The sequence below is a fragment of the Meriones unguiculatus genome, chromosome 11 (assembly GCF_030254825.1).
Source record: "Meriones unguiculatus strain TT.TT164.6M chromosome 11, Bangor_MerUng_6.1, whole genome shotgun sequence".
Classification (NCBI taxonomy): Eukaryota; Metazoa; Chordata; class Mammalia; order Rodentia; family Muridae; genus Meriones; species Meriones unguiculatus.
The window spans coordinates 101,366,158-101,392,910 of record NC_083359.1 but is presented as its reverse complement, the minus strand read 5'-3'; the positions used below and the strand labels follow the sequence as shown (position 1 = coordinate 101,392,910).

Sequence of the window (26,753 nt, the reverse complement as noted above, 5' to 3'; positions counted from 1 at the left end):
TCTAGACATTCCCTCTGGATCTTTGATAATTTTTATCCCTTTATTAATAGCCTCTGAATCGGCATTGTCAACGTGCCTTTGTCTCTCAGGGTTCTTCAGATTCTTTGAACTGGTTGTTGTGGAAACACTTTCTGAAGTCCAACAAGAAGAGAAGCCCTTTCTTTCACTCGCAGTCTCTCTCATTAGCTACATCCCTGTCCATCTTTTACTTTCTTCTTTCCCTTTTTCTCTGAATGTCTTCACTCTTCTAACAGTCAGTTTCAGGTGGATCCAACCTGTGGCCACACACCTCCCAGGATGGCTATGAGTGCAAACCAACACAAATGATAACTTTTCTTAAGATATTAGGAGATTTCTCTGTGGTTTTCTTTTGTGGCGTGATTGCACAGTTTTGGAATGTGGACTGTGCAGGTGATGATGCTCTTCTACTGCGATTTCAAAAAAGATTGAAGTTGGGAGTAGTGTTGCACACCTTTAATCCCAGAATTTATGAGGCAGAGGCAGGTGTATATCTTTGAGTTCAAGGCCAGCCTGGTCTACATAGTGAGTTCCAGAACAGCCAGGGCTACATAGTGAGACCCTGCCACATTAAATAAATAAACACACAAACAAATAAAGAAGATTGGACACGCCTGAATTGTAGCAAAGCAACTGCCAATACTGATTGCTCCCCCAACTCCCCCGACTGTTAGTGATAATTTCCTGCTGAAAGACTATACTTCCCATCTTTCTGTTCCGCTAGGCAGGGGGACGTCTGAGCAAACGCAGGAGGTGACGTGGTATCTTTGGGGTGGCCACTTCCGCCTGTGTAAAAGTTTTAAGCCTTCTTCCTGGGGGTTTTCTCATTGGCCCGCAGAACATGGACATATGGCTCAACCATTCACGTACCCCCTTGCCAGGTGTCTGCCAATAAACTCAACTCTGCCTAAGTCAGACTCGCCTCTCTGCCTTTCTGTCTCTCCTTTAGGCCAAAATATAACAATAGTGTCCAGCACCCGAGATGGCATCTGGGGCCCCTGCCCCTAGCAGGCAGCTCCAAGCCTTTTCTCTAGGACCTGAAGACCTGGCATGGCTAACCATTTCTCTCAGGCACCCTTTTCTTTTGCTGTCTGCCTGCCCTGACACACTCTAGCCACCCTACATTAGACCAGAACACACATGCAACATGCCAAAAGGGACGAACTTGGAGGCACCATGGTTAGGTCTGGGGAGTTCACAGGAATCCCCACTGGCTGAGAGACCTGAGCGACTGGAACTGAGAGTTCCCAGAATTCTCCACTGGCACACTACGCTCTCAATCTAAAAACCTTCCACTGGCGCTGCCACCTTAAGGGCTGCAAGATCAATTACAAGCTGCAATTTGTAGGAGTCGAAGACACAGCCTCCAACATCCCAGGATCCCAGGCCTGTTTGGTCAAACCTAAGACTTGGAGGCACCTTAGGTGGCTGGATTTGATCCTAGTTTTTGCCTGGGTCTCACAGCACTGTGGGTTCCAAATTCTTTGTGCCAAAAGATACCCCAATGGCCTGCTTGCAAGTCAACTTAAAAGAGATCCAGGAGAGATCCAAGATGGCGGCACCGGGAGGACACTGTGAGGAGCAAGATAGCAGTGTTGGCACAGCGGCCAGGAGACTGAACTCTGGAACCTAAAACACCAGTGATTGTGATTCCCAGGTGAGAGGAAATCCCACAGTGTGGAAATCAATCGGGACCGACCTCGGGTCACCCAGGCAATCCCTGGAAAAGGTCCTGGGGACTGGTAGGTGCACGGCCTCTGACCCAGTGCAGAGCCCTCAGTTGCCGGCCTAGAGAGGAGCTCACAGCTGCCAGCCCAGATTGGGGCGCACAGCCTCAGGCCCAGAGCACACCCCCAGCTGCCATCCCAGACCGGGGCACACAGCCTACAGCCCAGAGGGAGGGGCCCAGTCCCCAGCCTCCAACCTAGAGCAGAGCCCTCGGCTGCCAGCTCAGAGAGGAGCGCACAGCCTCTGGCCCAGAAAGGGGCGCACAACTGCCAGCCCAGAGCGGGACCTTCAGCCTCTAGACCAGAACGCAGCACTCAGCTTCCTACCCAGAGTGGGTCCTTCAGCTGCTGCCGGCCTAGAGCAGGGCACACGGCTGCCAGCCCAGAGACCTGCTGCACACCCAACTCACCTTCCCAGATAGAACTGTGGGCCCCAGGGCACAAGAGAGCAAGTTTCCCTGTGGGGGGGACCCCACAGCTAGGGAATCAGCAGGTTCTTCAAGAGGGCTGTGCCTGAAAAACAGTGTAACAACAGCAGCAGCTCACTAAATTCCTAGCAAGAAACCCAGCAGCAGGGCGGCTGTCTCCAGGACTTCCACAGTGAGAGGAGAACCCTCCTGCCTAACAAAGACCACAATTACCACTCAGGTCTACACACCTGAGGTGAGCAGTGGCAATTTCTGAGAACCACCAGCCATTCAGTTACCATACCCAAAAATTTCCAGTCTCTAAAGAAAGAATTAGAAGAAGATATTAGAAAATGGAAAGATCTCCCATGTTCATGGCTTGGCAGGATTAATATAGTAAAAATGGCCATCTTACCAAAAGCAATCTACAGATTCAATGCAATTCCCATCAAAATACCAACACAATTCTTTAAAGACTTTGAAAGAAAAATTCTCAACTTCATATGGAATAACAAGAAACCCAGAACTGCCAAAACAATCCTCTACAATAAAAGATCTTCTGGAGGTGTCTCCATTCCTGATCTCAAGCTGTACTATAGAGCAACAATGCTAAAAACTGCATGGTACTGGCATAGAAACAGAATGGTGGATCAATGGAATTGAATAGAAGACCCTGAAATAAACCCTCACACTTATGGACACTTTATCTCTGACAAAGATGCCAAAACCGTACAATGGAAAAAAGACAGCATCTTCAACAAATGGTGCTGAGATAACTGGATGTCTACATGTAGAAAAATGCAAACTGATCCATACTTATCACCCTGCACAAAATTAAAATCCAAGTGGATCAAAGACCTCAATATAAAACCAGACACACTAAATATGTTAGAAGAAAAAGTGGGGAAGAGCCTTGAACTCATTGGCACAGGAGACAACTTCCTGAACAGAATACCAACAGCACAGGCTCTAAGAGCAACAATCAATAAATGGGACCTCATGAAACGAAAAAGCTTCTGTAAAGCAAAGGACACTGTCATCAGAACAAAATGACTGCCTACAGATTGGGAAAGGATCTTCACCAATCTTATATCTGATAGAGGGCTAATATCCAGTGTATATAAAGAATTCAAGAAGTGAAACAGCAACAAATCAAGTAATCCAATCAAAAAATGGGGTACAGAGCTAAACAGAGAATTTTTGATAGAAGAATATCAAATGGCAGAGAAACACTTAAAGAAATGCTCAACATCTTTAGTCATCAGGGAAATGCAAATCAAAATGACCCTGAGATTTCACCTTACACCCATCAGAATGGCTAAGATCAAAAACTCAAGTGACATCACATGCTGGAGAGGTTGTGGAGCAAAGGGAACCCTCCTCCACTGCTGATGGGAATGTAAACTTGTACAGCCACTATGGAAATCAATCTGGCGCTTTCTCAGACAATTAGGAATAGTGCTTTCTCAAGATCCAGCCATACCACTCCTAGGCATATATCCAAAAGATGCTCAAGTATACAATAAGGACATTTGTTTAACCATGTTTGAAGCAGCTTTATTTGTAATAGCCAGAAGCTGCAAATAACCCAGATGTCCCTCAGTTGAGGAATGGATACAGAAATTGTGGTACATCTACACAATGGAATATTACTCAGCAATAAAAAAACAAGGAAATCATGAAATTTGCAGGTAAATGGTGGAAACTGGAAAATATCATCCTGAGTGAGGTATCCCAGAAGCAGAAAGACACACAGGGCATATACTCACTCATAAGTGGATATTAGACATATAATATAAGATAAACATACTAAAATCTGTACACCTAAAGAAACTAATCATGAAGGAGGACTCTGCCTAAAATGTTTAATCCCCATTCAGAAAGGCAAAGAGAATGGACATCAGAAGAAGGAGAATCAGAAAACAGGGAACAAGTCAGGAGCCTGCCACAGAGGGCCTCTGAAAGGCTCTACCCTGTAGGGTATCAAAGCAGATGCTGAGACTTATGGCCAACCTTTAGGCAGAGTGCAGGAAATCTTGTGAAAGAAGTGGGAAATAGTAAGACCTGGAGAGGGCAGGAGCTCCACAAGGAAATCAACAGAACCAAAAAATCAGAGCACATGGGTCTTTTCTGAGACTGATACTCCAATCAAGGACCATGCATGGAGATAACCTAGAACCCCTGCACAGATGTAGCCCATGGCAGCTCAGTATCCAAGTGGGTTCTCTAGTAAGGGGAACAGGGGCTGCCTCTGAAATGAACTTAGTGGCTGGCTCTTTGATCACCTCCCCCTAATGGGGGAGCAGCCTTACCAGGCCACAGAGGAAGACAATGCCTCCAGTCCTGATGAGACCTGATAGGCTAGGATCAGAGGGAAGGGGAGGAGGACTTCCCCTATCAGTGGACTTGTGGAGGGGCATGTGTGGAGAAGGGAGGGTGGGATTGGGAGGAAAGGAGGGAAGGAGCTACAGGGGGGATACAAAGTGAATAAAGTGTAATTAATAAAAATTAAAAATAAAATAAATCTTAAAAAATAAAAAAAAAAGAGATCCAATTAGGAGAATAGAAACTGGCGACTCTTCCTTTGTTTTCCAAAGCAAATCTCAATATCCAATGGCCGCTGTTGGCTCAAATTTAGAACTTTCAGTTTTATTATTTAAACTGATTTATTTAACTCCCCAACATGGGATGGTAGTGAGGTCTGAGGCTCGATCCTCCTCCTCTAAAACTCCCAGGTAATTTTAATCTTTCTGAAGGCTCTGCTTTGACTTGACCATGTCCAGACTGGAGTGCCCACTGTCTCTGCTGGGCCTCCAGACTTGTATCTTTATAATTCCTGCGCTAGGATAGGACTCTTTGCCTTACGCATTTGGCCTACCTTGTTTCTGTCTCTCCAAGCCTTGACAATCCTGCTTATATCTTTACCATTTCAAAAAACCAAACCAAACAAACAAACAAACAAAACACAATAAGAAGAACAACAAGCTTGTTAAGCATTTTGTCTTGTCTGCCCCCATCTGCAGACATACACAAACCGGTTATGGAGCTGGATCTCTGGGTTCAGTTTTACAGAGATTCAAATGTCTTTTGCATATGAATACTATTTTTTAAAGGTTTCATGCTTTTCCACTCAACTGAAAAGGCTGGCTCTGGATTTGGATTTTGGCCTGCCTGCTCCAGACCCAAGCCTGGTTTTGAAAACGTTTTCTTCAAAAACTGTGTCCCGCCTCTGTGAAAGAGAGCAAAACAGAACCGCCCAGGAAAAATCACTGTATGTTTGAGAATAGCCAAGAGGTAAACCAACAGAGGTTCCAAATTTAATCCAACATTTAATCACAGGTATTTAATTCTGAGTGTCCCCTTTTCCTTGGTTTTATTTACTATCTATAAAGCTTTTGTCATAATATCTTAGGGAATAACCATTGAAATGTACAGTTTTTGCATATACCCTTAGAATACTAGAATTTCCCTACAGGCTGTCTGAAAAATGAGTCTTTCTTAGGAGGTTTCTCAGAGCCCCTCTGGTCTGTCTCTCCTCATGGGTAAAACGCGTCGATCTGATCTGCAAGGCAAAAGCAGCAACTGCTTCCCCTCTGAAGGACATCCCTCCTTTATCAGCCAGTGATAGGCTGAGCTGCCTGCTCTGGCCTTCTCATCTGCCTTTTCCGTTGTGGATGAACTGAGTGTTCCCAACTACCACAGCTGGTGTGGAGTCTCCAGTGAATCAGATGATGAATGGAACACTTAACTGCTTGGCCCCACTTCCCTAGGATTTAGCCCTGGCAATATGGGCCACATATAAGGGGCTGAGACTCACTGGCAACCTGCCCCAGGGGAGACTGTAGTTCATGGCTAAAAACTGAGAGAAGGGGGACATTTGGGACCATACCTGCTTGGGATGCAGACCCTGAGATGCTGAACAGGGACTGATTCAGCATTTCTGAGATAAATGTGTATGTGATTTCTGTGTGTTCCTAGAACGCTTCTGGAGACTTTTTTCCTCTCCCCGTTCTTGGGGATACTGTATATTTTGTGTCTGTACAATATAGAATCTGGATGCACTCTATGGACCAGCCAGGCTGAACAAAACATGCTGCTTTCCCTGAATAGCCAAAATCAGCCTAACCCCCATTTTTTGGAAAGACTTGCTCTGAATAAATTATACAGTGTTGAAATGTAAGCATGCTTTCAACCTTAAGGGACTGAAGGAACCACGTTCAGGGTTTTGGAGGGGTCAGAGGGGTCAAGTGTGAAGAGAGCTTTGCATAATGGAACTCTCCCAGCACCATCAACCCTCATTACCTTATCCCCCCACCCTCTCACCCCGATCCTCACACACAGGCTTAGTGCCTGGCACAGAACAAAGCATGCAGGGCACTGTCCTTTCCCCCGGTTTGGTTGGCAAAAAAGAACTGAAGACACTTGTTCCAGAATCTAGGGCCACACCCACTCCTGTAAGTTCTGCCGATGGTGATGGGGTAGGGTGTGGCGTGGGGAGGGGAGGGCGCTATCCATATTGCTTCTCACACCTCCATTCCAGATGTGAACATTTCTGAAAGCATGTTGTACTGTGAGTTTGTCTGCAGTCGTTTTGTGACTCTCTCCTAAAGGCCCTATTAGTTGTTGAAAGCTTGGTGCTCATCTCTTTAGGAGTCAGAGCCTAGTTGGAAGACTGGGGTCTCAGGCAAATCCTGGAAGGGCTTATTAGAATCCACCCTCCCCCACCTCTGCTTGCAGGCCAACATGATCTGGGTCTCCCCTGCTATGTGCTCCCACCCTGAACAGACCAGGGAAGAATGAATGAAAACAGATGGAACCATGAGCCGAAACAAACTTTTCCACTTAGAACCCAGCTCTTCTCCGGTATCTGTTACAACAAGAAGGTAACTAAATGAAGGTACATTTCCACATCACCCCGGGGCCGTTTGCACTAGCCCATGCATTCCTCTGATTTTTCCTGCCTTGTTCTGCAGAAGGGCAGGCCCTCCAGTAACTTTTTCAGCTGGCTAATGTTTGGCTAATAGGAAACACAGGCGAGATTTACGTTCACAATGTCCAGTCCATAGATATCTGGCAACTTTGGAGAATTATTCTATTATCAGTCCTATCTTGGTGTGTTCAAAGTTCTGTACCCAACCCAATTTCAATACTAACTAGCATTACCAACCTAAAACATCTCCTTAACTCTTAAACAACTAAGCTTAATTGTAGGCCTATAACTTCAACCCCACCAGTCTTGAGAAAGAAAAAGAAATTACCTTAGTATGTAGGAAGTGCAGAAAAGCATCTTCCAACACCAAGAACTGATAGCCCGCTGGCTGCCTGGACAGTCACTCAGAATTTCTCTATAAGGGTGGAGCACCTTTAGCAGCTGAGTTGCTGTACTGGACCTTCATAATACTAGTCCTTTCTTGACCACAGTGTCGGAAACAGTCCCCTGCAGTTTATGGTTTGTCTCTACTTTCTTTTTAAGTAAGGGTCCTTGCTATAGAGCTGAGGATGGCCTTGAACTCCTGATCAGGGCTGGTGTGATAGACATGCGGTACCATCATGTGTGGCTTTTACATGTTTTTAACTCAGTTTTTAATGGTGCATTTTGGTGAACACTTTTGCAATTTGATATAATTTACTATTAAAATACATTTTCCAGATGGTTTGTGGTTTTTGCAATATGTCCTCAGAAAGAATCCCCCAAACTTCCTAAATGACCTCATAAAAGCTTATGAGATTTACCTTCCACATTTAAACCACAGTAATTTTACATTCAGTGTGATAGTTTGTTTTGATTTTTTTCTTTTTCTTTTTCACTGCTCGTGTACTTCTGCATATTTATAAAGTTTATTTCTAGACCCTCCACTCTGTTCTATTATTGTGATCATTAAATTTAAATTTTTTAAATTTATTTTTATGTGTGTTTGTGCCTGCTTGTCTGTGTGTGCATAGTATACACGCAGGTGGAATCCAGGAGACAGCACTAGATCCCCTAAGCTGGAGTTTTGGACAGGCAGCTGTGAGCTGCCCAGTGTGAGAACCGGAACTGAACTCAGCCTTCTGCAAGAGTCTTGAAAGGGTTTTGTGTCAAAAGAGTACCTTGGCAATCAGGGCCAAGGAATGTTGCAATAACCACACCATGCAACAGGCCTTTCACAAGAGATTTATTGGGGGTGGGGGCATGACACAAAAGGCTACTTCTAGTGGGGGTAAAGGAAAGGGTGGAGGAAAGGGGAGGGGGGGAAAGAGAAAAAGGAGGGAGAGAGAAACAGGGAGGTGGAGGGGGAGAAGGGAAGAGGAGAGGAAGGAGACCCGCAGCCTCCTTGAAGTGTTCTCTGGAGCATTTGTCTCTAGAAGCTTGTCAAAGCATTCTCGCACTCTCATACTCTCATTCTCTCATTCTCTCTCTCTCTCTCTCTCTCTCTCCCATTTATATTTTCTCAGAGCACACAGAAGGATCTTTTCCAGCTGGCAAAAACCACACCCCCTGCATGAGGTAGTTTCCAGCTGACAAGAGATCATATGCCCTCTCGTGAGGCTGTCATCAGCTGTGGATACACTAAAAGCGCTCCCACAGCCCACACCTGGGATTACCTATTTACCCAGCATAACTTAGCTTTTAAAGAAACCCGAACTTCCACTACATGGTCCCCTTTCTGTTTAAAAGAAAAAGGCTTTTCTTTAACATTAATAAACTATATACAATAAGAATAACTATGAGAATTATCAGGTTAAAATTACATTTACAACTTCTAGTCCATTTGTATTTGATAATCTTGGAGAACTCATTTCACTATTTATCCTATTCCAGTGAGTCCTATCCAAGTGTCTACAGTTCTGTACCTAAGTCACTTTCTTATTATAACTTACATTTATTAACATAAAAACCATGTTTTCAGATCTAAAACATTGTCTTAGTTCTAAAACAACTAAGCTTTGTAGTAGGACTAGAATTTTACATCACAGTTTTAAATGAGCTGCTTATGTACACTACAATACGTAAGCAAAAAAAAAAAACAAAAACACCTTAAGTTTCTATCAATATATAAGTGAGTTGCATATGTACAATACATTAAAGCAAGAGTTAAACAAAATAACCATAAATTTCTATCAATATACAGTAATCTATACCAATGTAAAAAATGATAGGATGAAAGGTAGAATCTACTAGTCTCAAATAGTAGATTCTACCTTTCATCCTATCATTTTTTTTTTTAATTCCCCGTTGGAGCCTGCCAGCAAAGTCAAACAGTTCCTGAGTGGGGAGTAAGGACTGAAAGAAAATTAAAAACAAACAAACACCACACTGCACACGAGAGGGCTGCCAGTAGAAACTGTGGCACCTGGTTTATTCCACAATACCTGCTTTTTAGTCAGAGCACAGCGCTTCAATACAATGAAGCTCATCCAGAAGTCAAACTTATTTACCCCTACCACCTGTTTGTGTGTTCGTCACACAAACAAACGGAACTTGGAAAAACATCCTGTTTATCTCTGTCTCCAGGTGAAGGCCAGGGAGAAAAGATTCATCTCGCTGAAAACTCAGTAACAAAGCAGCCTGACAGACAAGCAGCTCTCCACAATTCCCTTTTCCATATCACTAGATGAGAGAGAAAGACAAAAGAAAAAGAATAGAGGGGAGAAAGAAAGAGATCCCTGATTCTAACCTTTACTTTGTTTGCTCCATGCCCATAACCAATAACAATTTACAACCAATGCCCTAGATGACAACAAACATCCATAACCCATCAAACGATCAAAAATGCCCATCCAGACTTCCACTGCAGCTCGGCGTGTGTTCTATGAACCTAACTTGAGCCATCTGCACGGGCAGCAAGTGCTACTCGTTGCAGCCTGTCTCCAGCCCCCAGTATGGTAACTTTTTGAAGGGGAGTCTTTGAGAATCAAATAAATCACAAGACTCGGGGCCCTGGCAAATGCCTCTGTGGGATGTGGCAGCTGGCCCTAACCTAATGGCACTGTGTTATTGCCTGTCTATCCCAGGTGATTAATGACACTTCCCCAGAGGGCCCCAGACAACTCTCTGGGATGGCTAAAGAAGCTTACCAACATGCCAGGCATCTTTGCCTTGATTGCCTGTGACATCCTAGTGACCTACAGGTGAGATAAGAATAAGACAATGGTGTTCCTACTGTGAGGGATTTAACCACTTGCCCTGGGATGGAGTGGTCAAGGGCAAAGAGGAACTGAGGGGAGCAAAATAAATTTTTTGCCCAGCTATGGATTACATAGATAACTGTACTGTGATACGCACCTTCATAAGCCTTTCCTTTAGCTCCCTTCCACGCGGCATGTTGCATGGCTTTAAGGCTACCATCCTTCTGCTAGCAATAAGAATAAAGTCATTTAATCTAAATCTGAATTGAGTCTAAGTCTTTCGTCTTTCCCGGCAGACTTGAACAACTACAACACCATCAGTGCCCTCATAAGAGACGGTTACCATTGTCACCTTGTGTAGCCTCTGCTGCATAGTGACTTCAAGTCCAGCCTGTGCTACATGAGACCCTGTTTCAAAAACAAAATAAGACAAAAAGCAAATAAATTCCTTTTTTGAGACAAGGTTTCCTGTACCGTAGGCTGGCACCAAACATAATAAGCAGCTGAAGTTCCTGAACCCCTGACCTTTCAGTACCTCCCACATGCTGGGATTACAAGTGTGTGCCGTCATTCCTGGCCTGCAAAATAGTTTTGTACATGAGAACTATTCCACCAACTTCTCTTGCAAATTTCTTTTTTTGTTGTTGTTGTTGTGACAATTCAATTGTTAGATTTCCTAAATAGATGATACCAAAGACATTTTTATCAAACCCCTTTTCTGCTCCTTTTGAGGCCATTATATAATTTATTTTCTTCAATCTACTTTTTTTGTTTGCTTGTTTTTCTTAAACTGAAACAGAGTTGGGAGACAGAAGCATGAGCAACTGACTAGCTTTCTTGGGAAAACAAGAGGCTTGAAGCCCCACGGGCAGCCCAGCTACAGTATGTAGATCAAGCAGTTAGATTAGCAATTGGTAAGTAAAGTGTCTAAACCCACAAGCCTGAAGACAAATTCACAGAAGGCTGTAGAACTCCTCGTGGGAAAGTAATTCAGCCAAGGGAAGGTGTGCCCCAGAGCCTAGACCCCTGGAAGGAAAAAGAATGTAGGGGAGATAGGTCCAGTGTGTAGACTGGAGAATGTGTGCCCCAGAGCCCAGACCCCTGGGAGGAAAAAGAATGTAGGGGAGATAGGTCCAGTGTGTAGACTGGAGAATGTGTGGGACAAAGAATGTCAGCAGGAGGCTGAAGCCTGTGAGGTAGGCCACAAGGACAGAGAAGTGTTTGTCCTTCGGCACCAAATCTGATCTAGAGGGGGCTATAGACGCTCTTTGCTCCTTTGTGGGTTCTTCTTTTTCCCACCCTTTCACCCACCCACTCCCATTTCACCCCTGACACTAGATAAGAGAGAAACAAGGATAGAAGGGAGGGAGGAATTAGGAAAATCCGTGAATCTGATTTCTTTCCTTTCGTTTCTTCTTTGACCATGACTGCTAACAAGCTACAACCAACCTCTCTAAAGGACCACCCCCTCCCCAATTGTGGCTCTAGCACTTATATACCCTTTGAAAAGTTCCCTGAATTCCAAACATCATACAATCGCAGAATCTATCTGCAGCTGGCAAAACCATGCCTCTGCTAGAGCATGAGGAAAAACATAGTCAGCTACTGTAGACAGTCCAAAGTAGCCCCATATCCTCACACCTGGGATTAAAACAACACATTCTTATTATATTTCTGTTTTGTTTTGTTTTGTTTTTTAAGAAACCAAAATTCCAAAATTCTCACTACATGAGGAGAATTGTATGAATATTTTAACTGCAAATCCAAACATGCTATAATCTTCTATCTAATTCAGAAGCACTTTTTTTTTTTTTTCTGGAGTAAACACACTGTATTTATTCCTCTGTCACTCTCATGACCCAAGACCAGGGAGAGCAGGGTTTAGGAAACAGCATTTATCCTGGACTCCAGTAGAATTCCAACTTCCTTTCCATTCGTCATTCATAAAATGAGGGCAACCCTGGGCTGGCCGGGGCCCTGTGGTTCATGGCTTCTGGCTAGCCGGCGCCTTCCTCAGTCTCAAGGCAGGCAGGCTGTGTCAGAGGTAGAGACTGCACCTCTGGAGGGCTCCAGAGCTAACGCAATGCGTGGGCCCGGGGGCAGAAGGAGCAAGAAGTGAAAGACGCTCGTCCACGACTGCAGCCGGGAGGCTACTTGCTACCCACCACCATCCTGAGGTACGGGAAGGCGAGGGGAGCAGCCTCACCTTGGGTTGCCTTTCCGGTAGCTGCAGAACCGTGACACACAGTTGCTGGCTGGGTGGACAGTTCCACCAAGCACTGTCACAGCCCACGGAGGCTCAGTTCCTCCATATCCAGGTAGCTGACATGCAAAGCCTGCTCCTCAGAGAGCTCACTGAGAATGCTGCAGCAGGCAAAGCCCAGAGCCCGTGGAGCGACTGCGAAGGGACGGGATCTTTTCTCCCCGAGAATTGCCCAGGGAATCCCAGGTACCATCTGGCCCCTGCTTCCAAAGTCCATCCAGGCGGGGGCTCACACCAATGGAGAAACGGTCGCTGTCAGACTCTGCCTGGTTGCCGGCTGGGCGTGCAGAGGTACCGTGCACTCAGAGCAGCATTTTAGCGGCTGTATTCCCCCTTGCCAGCTTTTCAGGAGTGCCACTGCCAATCCCAATGAAATCTGAAGACGGGGCAGGTCGTGGTGAACTCTTTGCGGTGAGTAGGCCGGGACTCCCGGGTCACTGTGTACTCCCTCAAACACCAACCTTTTTGCATCACCAGCTCCTGCAGAGCACCAGCGGGGCTGGCTGCACTCAGACTGCTGAGGGGAGACAGGGGGGCCGCATGTCCATGGGGGGTGGAGGCGCTCCTGGTTAGTGTGGCAGATGGAACAGGGACAGCAACTTCTGCAGCACTGACAGGAGCGCTTAGTCTAGGAGACAAAAAGACCGGCTATCCTCTGGTGCAGTTCCCAGCATGCTTCCCACTTTGAGGTGTTTGAGGGCCACCTCAGCTGCCTCGTGCTTGGCTGCCTTCTTGCTGGGGTCCTGACCAGTGCAGCTGGGTTCACCAACGGTGACTCGGAAAGTGAAATTAGGCTGATAGGCTCAGCCCGCGGCTTCGAGAAGGTCCTAACCAGGCATCCTTCCTATTCTGGTCCCATACTTCCGAAGACAGCTGATCAGGGTCTGGCTGGTGGCCACCATAGATGTCCTCTGAAAGACTCCACACAGCAGGGGATCGAAGCAGATGCTAAGACTCGAAGCAGATGCCAAGCCAAACTTGGGGCAGAGCTCAGGAAAGAGTGGGGGAACAGAAGGTCCCAGAGGGGACAGAAGCTCTATAAGAAGATCAACAGAGCCAACAAATCTGGGCCCCGGGGGGGTGGGTGGAGGCTGCAGAGACTGATACACCAAGGACCATGCATGGAGAGGACCTAGACCCCCTGCTTACGTGTAGACCATGGGTAGCTCAGTCTCCATGTAGTTTCCCTAGTAAGGAGAAGAGGGGCTGTCTCTGACATGGACTCTTTGATCACTTCCACTTGGTGGGGCGGCGGGGGAAGAGGGGAGCACAGAAGAGGATACTGGCAGTCCTAATGAAATGGTAGGGGAGGAGGGCTCCCCCTTTCTGAGGACTAAGAAAGCGGGGGGGGGGGGTGTGATGAGATGAGGGAGGAGGTTACAATAGGGATGTAAAGTGAATAAATTACTAACATTTTTAAAGTAAATTTAAAAACAAACAGACAAACAAACAAACAAAAACCCTGCCAGCCAGATAGTGGTTACACATGCCTTTAATCCAAGCACTTGGAAGGCAGAGGCAGACAGATCTCTTGAGTTCAAGGTGTTCCAAAGACCGCCAGGGCTACACAGAAAAACCCTGCCTCAAAAAAAAGAAAAAAAAAAAGAAAAAAGAAAGAAAGAAAGAAAGAAAGAAAGAAAGAAAGGAGGGAAGGAAGAAAGAAAACTGCCTACTCACAAAATCAAACAAATAAGGGAAACATTTAAATTACATGGAAGAATGTGTCAAGTTCAATGTATGGCTGAGAAAACTGTTTCTGTTTACCCCAGATAGAGAGGCAACAACAGCCACAAATAAATAATTCTACCTAGCTTCGTGCACTAATAACTTTATTTATACTTTAGGGAGCATGATACTTAAAGGTGCTTAAATGTACATCACCAGGGGCTGAAGAGATGGCTCAGCGGTTAACAGCACTGACTGCTCTTCCAGATGACCCGGGTTCAATTCCCAGCACCCACGTGGCAGTTTACAATTCTCTGTAACTCCTGTTCCAGGGGATCCGACACCCTCACATAGACATGCATACAATCAAAACACCAATGTACGTAAAATTTAAATAATTAAATGTGCATCAGCAAACAGCCCACCCCAGGATGCGTGATGACCTGTGAACTTGTATAGCTGGAGTCCCTTGCTCAATTTGCAGGTGGCTATAGAATGTATAAGTATACCATTTCCCATTCTATTTTTTTTTTCCAGGACAGGATTTCTCTGTGTAGCCTTGCCTGTCCTGAACTCGATTTGCAGACCAAGCTGGCCTTGAACTCACAGAGATCTGCCTGCTTCTGCCTCCTGAGTGCTGGGATTATGGGCGTGCGCTACTGCGCCTGGCTCCCCTCCTATTTTTTTTTTTAAGATTCATTTTTTTGTGTATCAGTGTTCTGCCTGAGCACATGTATACCACATAAATGCAGTGTCGGATCCTCAGGGAGTGGAGATACAGGGACAGCTGTGTGCTGTCTGTGCTGGGAATTGAACCAGGGTCTTCTGCAAGAGCAACATGTGTGCCCTTACCAGCTGAGCCATCTCTTCTTAGGAGTCCCCGCTTCCCTCAGACAGGAATGTTTCCAGAGTGAATAGCAGCCCAGTGGTTGATCTCACTGGAGATGTCAAGAAGCATACAGAAGCAGACAGCTGTTAACAGAAGACAGTGGCCATACATTTATGCTTCTGTTAGCTTTTCTGTGTATACACACTGAAACTTTAAAGACTCTGTACGAGGCTGGGGCCAAGGTAAAGAGCACTTGCTGCTCTTGCAGAGGATCTGGGTTCAGTTCCCAGCACACACCCAGAGGCTCACAACCATCTGTAGACTCCAGTTCCAGGGCATCCGATGTCCTCTTCTGACCGCCAAGGACACCACAACACACGTGGTACACAAACATACATACATGCATGCAGGCAAAACATCAATCTACATAAATAAACATTAAAAATTAAAATAAGCCTGGCAATGGTGGCACACACCTTTAGTCTTCTCAGGCAGAGGCAGGCAGATCTTTGTGAGTTCAAGGCCAGACCAGTCTACAGAGCTAGTTCCAGGATAGCCAAGGCTACACAGAGAAACCCTGCCTCAAAAAAAACAAAATAAATAAAATAAATCAAAATTAAATTGTACCAAAGAAATACATTCAGTTGTAACTAAGGTAGTACCCATAATTATTCTGTAGCTCAGAATCTTTCTTTTAATCTCATTTTATTATTTATTTAAAAGTTTTGAAACAGGCTCTCCATATGAAGCACAGGCTGGCCTTGAACTCAGTATCTTCCCGCCTCACCTTCCTGAACCTTGTCGCCACAGGGCTGCACCACCACTGTTCCAAGTTCTTTTACAGCCCCAGATACGTGCATGGCAGTTAGAGGTTCCGCCAGGAAACCCACTCCCGTCCCGTTTCTGTACATTTTTAGGCGGTACTACCGCCCAGCCCAGCACAAAACAGCTTGAAATGTGTACTGTACTTCAGCTGTTTTAGTTTTTTCCTTAGTATGAACCTCTGGGGAAAGAAGCACTATCACAAGAAATGTAAAAGGGTTGGGTTTGTTGTTGTTTGGTTTGTTGGTTTGTTTTTGGTGGTGGTGCTGTATCTTACTGGGCGCTCTACCACTGAACTCTATGTCCAATCTTCTGTTTGGGAGGGGGGAGCCTGGGTCTAACTGATTTTTCACAGGGTGAAACTTGCTCTGTAACCCAGGCAACGCTGGAACTTGTGATCTATTTGCCTGAGGCTTCTGCCAGCTGGGATCACACCCAACTGGGCCACCATGCTCAGTTTCTTAATACCTTCAACCTATGCAAATGCACGCATTAAATAATGTCACGTCAGGGCCTAGAGAGACGGTTTGATAAGAGTGCCTCCCCTTCAGTGTCCAGCACCCATGTGGGGATAGGGTGTCTCACAACTGCGGGAAACTCCAGCTCCAAGGGAGTGACGTTCTTTCCTGGCCTCTGAAAGTAACTTCACTTTCACACATACATAGATCTGTACATAATACCGCATCGTCTTTAACCCTTCGGAAGAAATAGGAGCAACGCCTCGCAGCTGGTTGGTTCACCTTTTAAGTCCCTGCTAACTTGTTGGATTTCCCTTTGCTTATTAGAGAACACAGTTGCCCTCTAGTTTCCCACAGTGAGATCTGGCTGATTGCGTCGGGGGGGGGTAGTTAGGCGGACTATTCCGTTGCTCCTACTCTTCTGCACATTAGCAGTTGTATCTACAGACTCATCAGACTTGGGTGTCTGCCTCTCTGTCTCCCTACCTCTCCCCGGCTGCTGTGCGCGTGAGGTGGTGTATGCCTGTCCGGTTTATTTTCTGCTTTATGTTCACTTGGCTTTTTAAGCAATGTCATCACGTCTATTAATCCCTGGAGTCTTAACTAGCAGCTCCTTTGACTCCCAGGCTCCGGGCCTGAAGCCAGGGCTCTGGCCCATCTACCTGCCTGCCCAGTGCCCCAGTACTGCAACACACGTCCATTCTCTAAAGTTCCTAAGTGAAGAAGCAGGAAGGCATTTTGAAATCAAATCTGTCCTCTACCTCCCGCAGGAAGCTGTGAATGATCATTATGTGGCACATGAGAAAATGATGGTTGAGCAACCGTTAGTATAGGAGAAACATTCGAACCACAAACTCCACTCCATCTCCCCTTCCCTTTTCTGTGTGGTGAGACAAGCCTGAAATTCCACTGGGTGGCCATGGCAGGAGAGCCAAGACTAGGTAGTGAGACCCTACTTCAATAAAGAAAAGCAAATTAAACAGAGCAAACATATGAGGGGGAGAGGGTCGAAGGCCAAGACAGGGGAGAGAAGAACAATGAGGGGGAAAAAATATTCTATTAGATTTTAGTTGCCACAGACTCCAACTCTCCGGAGATTTTAGTTCTAGAAGGCAACCAAACATGACTCAAAGGATAATCTGCTATTAAAAATTAAACGAAACTTGGGCCTGTTGCCATTTAATCAAGCCAGTGATCTTCTGGACTCGTGGAGAGGTAGCCACCCCGAAGTACTCCACCCACCGAGGCGCTAAAGCGGGATCCTTATCCGGCTACAGACCTTTTCCTTCCCTCTTCACCTTTTCCCAGGCTCCCGGAGCCAGCAAGCTTCCCGGCTGCCGAATCCAGGCCCCGCCCATCGCCCCGAGGCTGCCGGGGCGGGGCGTGAGGCCCCGCCCCCGCCCGCGTCCCCGCCGCAGACCGACACGAGCCGGGGAGCCAGCTGCGACCGGCCCCTAAGAGGAGCCCAGTCGCCGGCGAGAGGCGGAGCGGGTCTGCGCGCCGCAGCCATGGGGAGCCGCGTGTCCCGGGAGGAGTTCGAGTGGGTCTACACGGACCAGCCGCACGCCAACCGGCGCCAGGAGATCCTGGGTGAGGACCAGCGCCCCGTTATGTGCGCGCGGCCGTGTGCGGGCCCCGCGCGGCCTCCCGCGAGCGCCGGCTGAGCGCGGCCTCCGCGGCCCCTTCCGTCCGCTCGGCCGCCGGGGCGGGAGGGGCGGCGGCAGCGGGCCGCGGGGCGGGGATGGGGGCCTGCGCCTCTCCTCCCCCACCCCGCGCGCCGCAGGCCCTTCGACGGTCAGGTGCCGGCGGCCCCCTCCGGCCTGCGAGCCGAGGGTCCCCCGGTAGGGCGACCGGGACTCGCCCCGACGGTCGGTCGTGTTAGCCCTACCTCTCTCCGTGGGGAGGGGCGGGCTCCGGCCGGGCAGCCCTCTGGGCTCAGGGCGTGGTCCAGGGGCATCCCGGGGCCCCCCCGGGAGCCTCGATCACGTGGTCCAGGCAGCCGCTGGCCTAGCGGAGACCAGCTCCCGTTGACCCGAGTTTTCCCAGACTGGACGGCTCCGGTGAGTCCTTATCCCAGTCATCTGCGGGGCTGGCCGGATGGAAGAGGCTCAGCCTAGCCTCCAGGACTTAGGACAGGCTAGGCCTGACTTAGTCTGGAGATTATTACGGGTTTCCCCGTGCAGTAGAGAAGTCTCATACCCTCGCAGGCTGCTCTTACGAGGGATGACAAATTGTTAGGTCGAGGACTTTGCATATATTTCTCAATTCAGTTTTCCGTTTCCAGTAATTTACCTGGGCCAGCATTTTAAAAGATGAGGTAATATGAGATTGCAGCCAAAGAATGTGCCTTTTTTTTTTTCCTCGTGGTAGATATAGAAAGTTTTTGGTTTGTTTGGGTTTTTTAAACTTCCAGTTTTGTAAAAAAAATACATAAGTAAAGTAAGGTGTCCCACTCCTGTAATCCCAGCACGTGGGGTGGCAGAGGCAGGCAGATCTCAGTGAGTTTGGGGCCAGCCTGGTCTACAAAGTGAGACCAGGACAGCTAAGGCTACATAGAGAAACCCTGTCTCGGAAAAACAAAACAAACAAAAACATTGAATGAATCAGTGAAAAGCCATTGAATATGAGGAGTTGTCTCATACCCACCATTTTGACACTCTTGAAATTTTTTTCCTCTTTGGGATGGGGGGTCCTGATTTCTTCAGTGGTAGCTAGACTTAGGCTTTTCTTGTTTCACAAATAAGAGTTGAATAGATGCCGTTCAAGTGATTTTTTTTTTTATTAGTCGTGGAATTCCCATGTAAGGATTCCTGGAGCTAGTAAGCCCTCTAAAATCCTGAGCTGCACCCCTGCCTTCTGACCTAGAACTTGAATTGAGTGAGGAGGTTGGAAAGGGACACTTTGACAGTCATCACCAGCTGTGCGTCGGTTGCTTTGGGCTCTTGGGTTTGGTTAGTTGTTGCCTCACTGCTGTGATAAGAGTCACAGGGGAGGAAGACTGAATTTGACTGATGGTATGCAATTGGGGCAGGGGTGTCATTGCTTTTGGGTGGGGGGTCTGGTAAAATCATGGTGGAAGGAGTCTGAAGGGGAAAGAAAAAGAGATCCCCCTCAGGTCATTCAAGAAGCAGAAAGAGCAGGCACAAACATGACTCTGTGGTGTGCCTCCAGTCACCTGCTCACCTCCCAGTATTTTGTGAAGCCTTTAAGAGATTAATCTGTTGATAAGTTTAGAGCCTTCAGGATCTTTGGCAGTTCTTTGTTTAGCGTTTTGGTTAACTGTCAGACTGTCTAAACCATTTTACATTTCCATGGACAGTGTGTGAAGATTACGCTTTCTCGACAACCTTCTTGCTACCCATCTCTGGTGTGTACATGTGGGTGTGCTGCCATTTGTGTATGTACACACACACACCACAGTGTGCATTGTGGCTGTGACAGCTCTCAGGAGTGGACTGTCTCCTTCCACCTGGTTTTGAAGCAGGATGTCTACCGTTTCAGCAGTCCGAGCTAGTGGGCCCGGAAGCCTCCTAGCTTCTGGAGTGGTCTGCTGTCTCAACACCTTCCCTTGCCACAATACCGTTAGCGCCTTCGATATGCACCATCCCGCCTTGCTTTTTATTGGGCTCATAGGATTACATCATGCTTTTGATGTGGGTTTGTGGGATTCATCTCAGGTGGTCAGACTCGTGCAGTAGGTGCTTTGGCCCTCAAAACTCTCCTCCTGACCCCACCCCTCTCTTCTACTGGAGTTTGAATCTGGGATCCCCTACATGCTAGTCAAGTGCTCTACCGTTGAGCTACAGCTGTCTTTAAATTGCAAAGGTTTCGGTGGGGTTGTGGGCGTGTGTGTGACTAATGATATCAAGTGTCTTTCATGTGGCGTTTTGAGGAGGGCTCTGTTTATTTATGTGTGTATACATATGTATATTTCTACATATATATGGTTGTTAGAAGTTTTTGCCTTTAGAAAAATTGGGCTGTTACTTTAAAAGTTTTAAACATGCATTACATAGTCTAGATATGATTTCCTTATGAAATAGGTGGTTTGTAAATGTGTCTGCCTGCTGGTTAGAGTGTCACCTGCTTTGTTTTTTTTGTTTTTTTTTTTTTTTTGTATACAGTGCTCTGTCTGTATGTGTGCCCACAGGCTGGAAGAGGGCACTGGATCTCCTTATAGATGGCTGTTTATGTGGTTGCTGGGAATTGAACTGAGGACCTCTGAGCCATCTCTCCAGTCCTGTCACATATTCTTTTTGATGCTATTGTTATTTTTAATGCACTTCAATTTATCTTTTCCTTTTTCTTGAGTTCTATACTTTTGTTAGATCTATGATCATTTTGGGTTAGTTTTTTGGGTGTAGGGAAGAGGTCCAACTTGATCATTGTCGTGTTGGGAAGCACTTGTTTTAGCACGATCCTTTCCTGCTGGTTAAGAGGCCCTTATACTATCGGGTTTGGGGAGTTAGTTTTGCTTTGTTTCCTTTGTTGAGACAGGATCTTACTTTATCATCCAGACTGGCCTAGAATTTATTAACCACCTCGGCCTCCTGCATGGTGAGGATATTGGTGCCACTATGCCCATTTGGTCTTAAAGTTTTGTGAAAGTTCAACATAGAACTACTTGAAGGAAGTTAATTGGTCCAAGAGAACCATGAAAATGAGTTTTATGATTTGGAGATCCTATAAAAACAAATGTTCTTTCTTATGTCAGCTGTAATGTAATGGTTTATATAAGAGAAATATGCCCCAGCTTGGGTTAGAGAGGTAGCTCAGTGGCAAAGACTCATGCTTGGTTTCCAATGGTACATGGTTGCCCGTAGCTACATATACCTTCCTAAGGAGGTTTGATACCCTCTTCTGACCTCTTCAGGCACCAAGCACCCACATAGCTTACAAACATATATGCAGGCAAAACACTCAAACACATAAAGTAAAAAGTACATAAATCTTAAAAGAAACTATATGCAGGCTTTGTCCAAACACAGATGTAGTTCTTTTAATATAAAAGAATATAGAATGTCTAGACTGTTTAATTTTTCTTGCATAAATTGTTGTGTCATGCTATTTTGTGACTTTATAACCAGAATATATTCCTTTCCTTTAGGAAATGGAATGTTTTGTAAAGTCTGTAAGGGGAGAGTATCATGATTTAGAAAAGGGAAAAACCCAATTGCATTAATTATAGTTGCCAAACTCTTGTGCTTTTCTTTCTTTCGTTCCCTCTTTCTTTCTGATTTTCAGTATTTGTTTTTCTTGCAGCAAAGTATCCAGAGATAAAAGCCTTGATGAAACCTGACCCCAACCTGATCTGGATCATAACTGGGATGATTGTCGTCCAGTTGGCTTCCTTTTACTTAGTAAAAGACTTGGACTGGAAATGGCTCCTGTTTTGGTGCTATGCCTTTGGCAGCTGCCTTAACCACTCAATGACTCTGGCCATCCACGAGGTTTCTCACAATTTCCCCTTCGGCCACCACAAGGCTCTGTGGAACCGCTGGTTTGGAATATTTGCTAACCTCCCTCTCGGGGTTCCATATTCGATTTCCTTTAAGAGATACCACATGGATCACCATCGATTCCTGGGAGCTGACGGCATCGATGTGGATATTCCCACTGATTTTGAGGGCTGGTTCTTCTGCACCACCTTCAGGAAGCTGGTCTGGGTTATCCTTCAGCCTCTCTTTTATGCTTTTAGACCCCTGTTCATCAATCCCAAACCAGTTACTTACCTAGAAATCATCAACACTGCAGTTCAGATCGTTTTTAACATTATAGTTTACTATGTTTTTGGAATTAAATCTTTAGTCTACATGCTGGCCGCCACCCTGCTTGGCCTGGGTTTACACCCAATTTCTGGACATTTTATAGCAGAACATTACATGTTCTTAAAGGGACACGAAACATACTCATATTATGGGCCTCTGAACTTAATCACCTTCAATGTGGGCTATCATAATGAGCACCATGACTTCCCCAACGTTCCTGGGAAAAACCTGCCCCTGGTAAGTAAAGGACCTGATGTTTTGTTTCTGACAATGTTGTAATCAAAACTAGTCATGGCTTGGCTTGCTTTTTGTAAACAGAGTCTAATATGTTTTGTGAGATTCAAAACAGGAGAATATATATCCTTTGTCTCCAGCCTTTCTTTACTAAGGATTCTTCATCTTCCATTCTGGGTCCTTAGGCTTAGTGGTTATGCTTAGAGTTGAGAAGTGTTGGAGGATGTACAAAATCTGTTACCTGGTAACCCACCTCAGAAGTAGAAGACAGTTCCTCCGTGCAGGGAGCATCAGTTCATAGAGCATTCTGTCACTGTTGAACTGTGGTAGCTGGTTAAGCTGCTCTGTGACACAGGTGCGGTGGCCTACAGCATGACAGCGCCAGTGTCTAACGTTGTACCCTCCCTGGCAGGAACTCTGGCGGGACAGTGGGCCTTTCGTGTGTTGTGTGTGGAGTAAACGGAAGACAGTTTGACCTTCGTTCTTTTCTTCCTTTCCACTCTGTTAACTTCAGTTTTTCTGCTGAAGCGTCTCACTAGCCTTTTCCTCTTCAGAGTGAGTAGCATGGCCTGCGGAGTAAGCCTTTAATCTCAGCACTCTGGAGGCAGAGGCAGGCAGATTTCTACAGTTAAAGGCCAGGCTGGTCTGCAGAGTGAGTTCTGGGACAGCCAGCTCTACACAGAAAAACCCTGTCTCAAAAAAACAAAAAGAAACAAGGAAAAACAAAGTGAGTAGCCTGTTCTGTTAGAAAAAAAGAAAAAGGAATTCTAAAAAAAATGTTAAAACAGATAAAAAGCTAATAGTTTTTCTTCCTTTTTTAAGCGTATATGAGGGAACCTCGGCAGATATTTTATGCTGACACTGTCGCAAAGTCAGGCCCACCGTGATAATGAGCTGCAGCATGCGGCCATTGCCCTGGATCTGGCCAGGGAAAGACTGAACTGTACTGGCGTGATGGGCAATCCATATTACAAGGATATGTCAAGGCTAGATTTCCCAGGAGTGATGCGGATAGAGTTTTGTAGGAAAAGTGCCCTTTGGAAATATGTGTTGCAGTATTTGGAGTTGAAATGCAGGCTTAAAGTTGGCACATTGTCAGGAAGAAAGCCATTGTGGGTGTGTTGCACATACAGAACACATGTAAGATAAGTGTGTCAGAGGGCTAATTGGGAAGCTTGAGGGCTACTCTGTTATCCTCTTGGCTCTTCAGTTAGGGAGAAAGCAGCACCCAAGCATCTGGAGACAGCTTTGAACTGTGGTGCAAGGTGGTGTTGGTCCCGGCCCCTCGGTGTCTCCCTGCTGCTGCGCCAGCAAGCAGGCTGACGGCCCACGTTTCCCTCTTCTGTGACTAGGGAACCAAGGAAGGATCATGATTTAAGGAGAAGAGTCAACACAGCTGTGTCTACCCATTTCCCACTCTTCCACGGTATCTTCTTACCCCTTTGTTAATAAACTGTAAACAGTCCTAGAGTTGGAAAGCCCTGCCTTTCCTGTTCTTTCTAAGATGTATACCTGTGAGGAATTTTGTTTATTCAGTAACTACCTGATTGATGTTATTACACAGTCCCCATGTAGTTTTACTCTCTTTAACTTTTAAAAGGTTATTATATACTTTGGGTAATTTTGCTGCTCACAGGCCTTTTTTATTTTCATTTTTGTTTTAGGAGTGTGTTGCAAATATGCATGTATACCATGTGCATGCCTGGTGCCCTTAAAGGCCAGGGGAGTGTCGGAGCCTCTGGAACTGGAATTACAGGTGGTTGTGAGGTGCCATGGGGGTGCTGGGAACCAAACCCTGGTCCTCTGGAAGAGCAGCGGGTGCTCTTAGCCACTGAGCCGTCGCTCCAGCCCCAGCACAGAACGTTTTTTAAGCATTTTTCAGTTTGTTTACAACTTTGTAATAATCACAGACATGATATGTCAGTATGGGATGTGTACACATGACAAATTCCCTAGGTTCTCGAATTCTTAGTATTAAAGATTTGATTTTTTAAAACTTTATGACTTTATAATGTCTACAGTTCATCAGCTCCTTGTGTTAATGATAATTATTAGTGCATTTCAAGTCGCAGGCTTTGAACTGACTCTATCATTGTAAAATTTGGAATGCTAGCATCTTTCTGTTCCAGCCGTTAAGCTGTTGGCTTTGCTGTACGTCCAGGGTAGAGTATGACAGAGCTGTGTATGTGCATGGTCTGAAAGCCGTCTTTATTCATGAAGAACTGCAGGGGTCTGAAGGACCCTGAGCAAAGGCATTGTCCTTTGGCTGCTTTGGTATGTTGTCCCTCTGTCTGTGTCAGACACTCACCGTCACCTTGAGGACTCCCTAACATTCGCTGTGTTTTTTTCACTTCCAGGTGAGGAAAATAGCAGCTGAATACTACGATAACCTCCCCCACTACAACTCATGGTTCAAAGTGCTGTATGATTTTGTGATGGATGACACAATAAGTCCCTACTCAAGGATAAAGAGGCCTCCAAAAGGGAATGAGGTTCTGGAGTAAATACCATCAGAGCCAGAGGAAATCCTCTCCAAAGCTTCATAATAGCTGATACAGTGGACTTTTTATCTTATTAAGCTTAAGGTCAGTGATGCTCAGAAGCTGAGCTGGCATATTTCCAGCTAGGGTCTCCGTGGTGTCGGGCTGCCCAGCCTTCAGACAGCCCAGCTCTTGCGCCCGCTCACCTGTACTCACACGTTGTATTACTGTTACTGAGGGTGTCTTCACTCATGCCTGTCATACTGTAAGCATATCATAAAAAGCTTATGTTATTTGTCATTACAAAGTTTTACTTTATTAAAACACCTAATAAACTGAAGTGTTAATCACAGAATATTATTGTGTTTTATTTCACTAACTGTATGCTATAGTTACCAGGGTGCTAGGGGGAACTTTAAAATTTTATTCAGAAATTTTATTTTGTTAAAGGCTTGTATTGTGTAAATCCTTCTGGATTCAAGCATTTACTTCTGGGGGAGACAGAAGGTTCAGAAAGCTGATAGAGCTAGTTCTGCATCACAGAGTCCCTCCTCAAGGCTCCCCGGGCTCCAAACATAGTGAGTCCAGCAGGAGCCCCAAGAATGCAGATGCCAGTTTGTGATGGCCGCTCACGCTGGGCTGGGCTGGGCATTGATGCTGCACTGGGCTTTGCATTGATGCAGCTGCCTTTGAGTTGCTGACGGTCCTATAAAGTAACCCAGGTAAACTCATTGGTTACTAAGCTAGCCTTAGGTGGAATCATTTCTTTGGTTTGTTCAATCCTTAGCAAACTGTATCCATTCATTTGTTCACTCTATAGACCTTAGCGCAGACATTCTAGTGCAGGTCAGCCTGGTGGGTACCTTATCTCTGTTCAACTGTTCAAAGGTGCAGCCTGAGGCCACATGATAACAGTGAGTGCTTGTACCAGTTGTCAGAGCCTGTGTTCTTGCTATTCCACCGGCTGTTGATTAGAAAGGTATTGTTTGGTTGGTTTTGTTTCTTGTCAGGGAACACCCATTGAGCCGCTGTCGTTTGGCATGAAAGAACAGTCTTAGAATGTAGGGTTAAGGACAGCCCAGGGAGAACCCAAGAGTGTAACAAACCCATGAAATGTTCCCAGCATGCTTAGAGGGACACAGCTGAGGCATCTGGCAAAGGTGCCTAAGCCCACAGAGGACACAGCACCTGACGTGAGAGGGCTGGGGCTAATCAGCTGCCAGGGGCACAGCCAAGCTGGGGAGGTCTTGCCATGGGGAAGGGGCAGGAACTGGTAAGTAGCTCTACTGGTCAGATCAGCAAGTTCTTTGGAAAGTCAGTGACACAGTAGAGGAAACAATGGGGAGCCTCATTCAGAGGCTTAGCTTTGTCTTAGCTTTTGCCAAAATCAGTGTGATCTGGCAGTTGGCTCAGGAAGCCAGTAACACCTCGAGGGAAGGTTTCAGGTGCTGACAAGTCTGAGCACCACTGTGGGTCAAAAGGTGGCGATACCAATCACAGTGTGTGCGTGTCCCTGTCCCGCTCATCCTTCCGTGTGCCAGCAGGTCTGTGAACCATGGTTGCATGGAAGGAGGGAGCCAGAACAGAACCTTCTGGAAAGACAGGTGGGACTCAGGAATGTAAGTTGCTTTTGTAGTCAAAGATTAATGGTGACCGGGCACGCATCACTCTGCACACAATCCTCTGTGAAGAAATAAATGGATGCTTTGTGTCCAAGGCCTGCAAAAGTCAGCATGCTTTCTCTGTGAGGCTCCAGATCCTGCTGGTCAGCGCTTTCTAATCCAAGGAAAGTTTCCTTAACACCTCTCCTCGTTAGGTAATTTTCAAAGGCTGCTCTTGCTGGCCACCAGGGAGGGTTCAATGAGACCTCAAGTGATACTTCCTTTGCCCAGTTTGTGGCTTGAGCCTCTCATTCCCATAGAAATGAGCAGCTGGATTTCTTCTGGCAACAGCGGGTGTATCTTCAACACTGA

General features: G+C 46.1%; 1 protein-coding gene and 1 pseudogene across 2 annotated transcripts; one reads left to right on the top strand and one right to left on the bottom strand.

The window, feature by feature from the left end:
* Positions 1–9,405: 9,405 nt before the first annotated feature.
* Positions 9,406–17,654, bottom strand: LOC110546672 (RISC-loading complex subunit TARBP2-like; annotated as a pseudogene).
* Positions 17,655–17,691: 37 nt separating this feature from the next.
* On the top strand, positions 17,692–25,135 carry Degs1 (delta 4-desaturase, sphingolipid 1). 2 transcript variants are annotated; one of them, XM_021633648.2, is made up of 3 exons: positions 17,692–17,888; positions 21,561–22,303; positions 24,658–25,135. In XM_021633648.2, the coding sequence occupies exons 1-3, from the start codon at positions 17,807–17,809 to the stop codon at positions 24,802–24,804; spliced, it is 972 nt and encodes a 323-aa protein (XP_021489323.1). In that variant the 5' UTR covers positions 17,692–17,806; the 3' UTR covers positions 24,805–25,135. The 2 variants fall into 2 exon arrangements, with proteins under 2 accessions (XP_021489323.1, XP_021489324.1); XM_021633649.2 differs by lacking the exon at positions 17,692–17,888 and adding an exon at positions 18,214–18,358.
* The last annotated feature ends 1,618 nt before the right edge of the window (positions 25,136–26,753 follow it).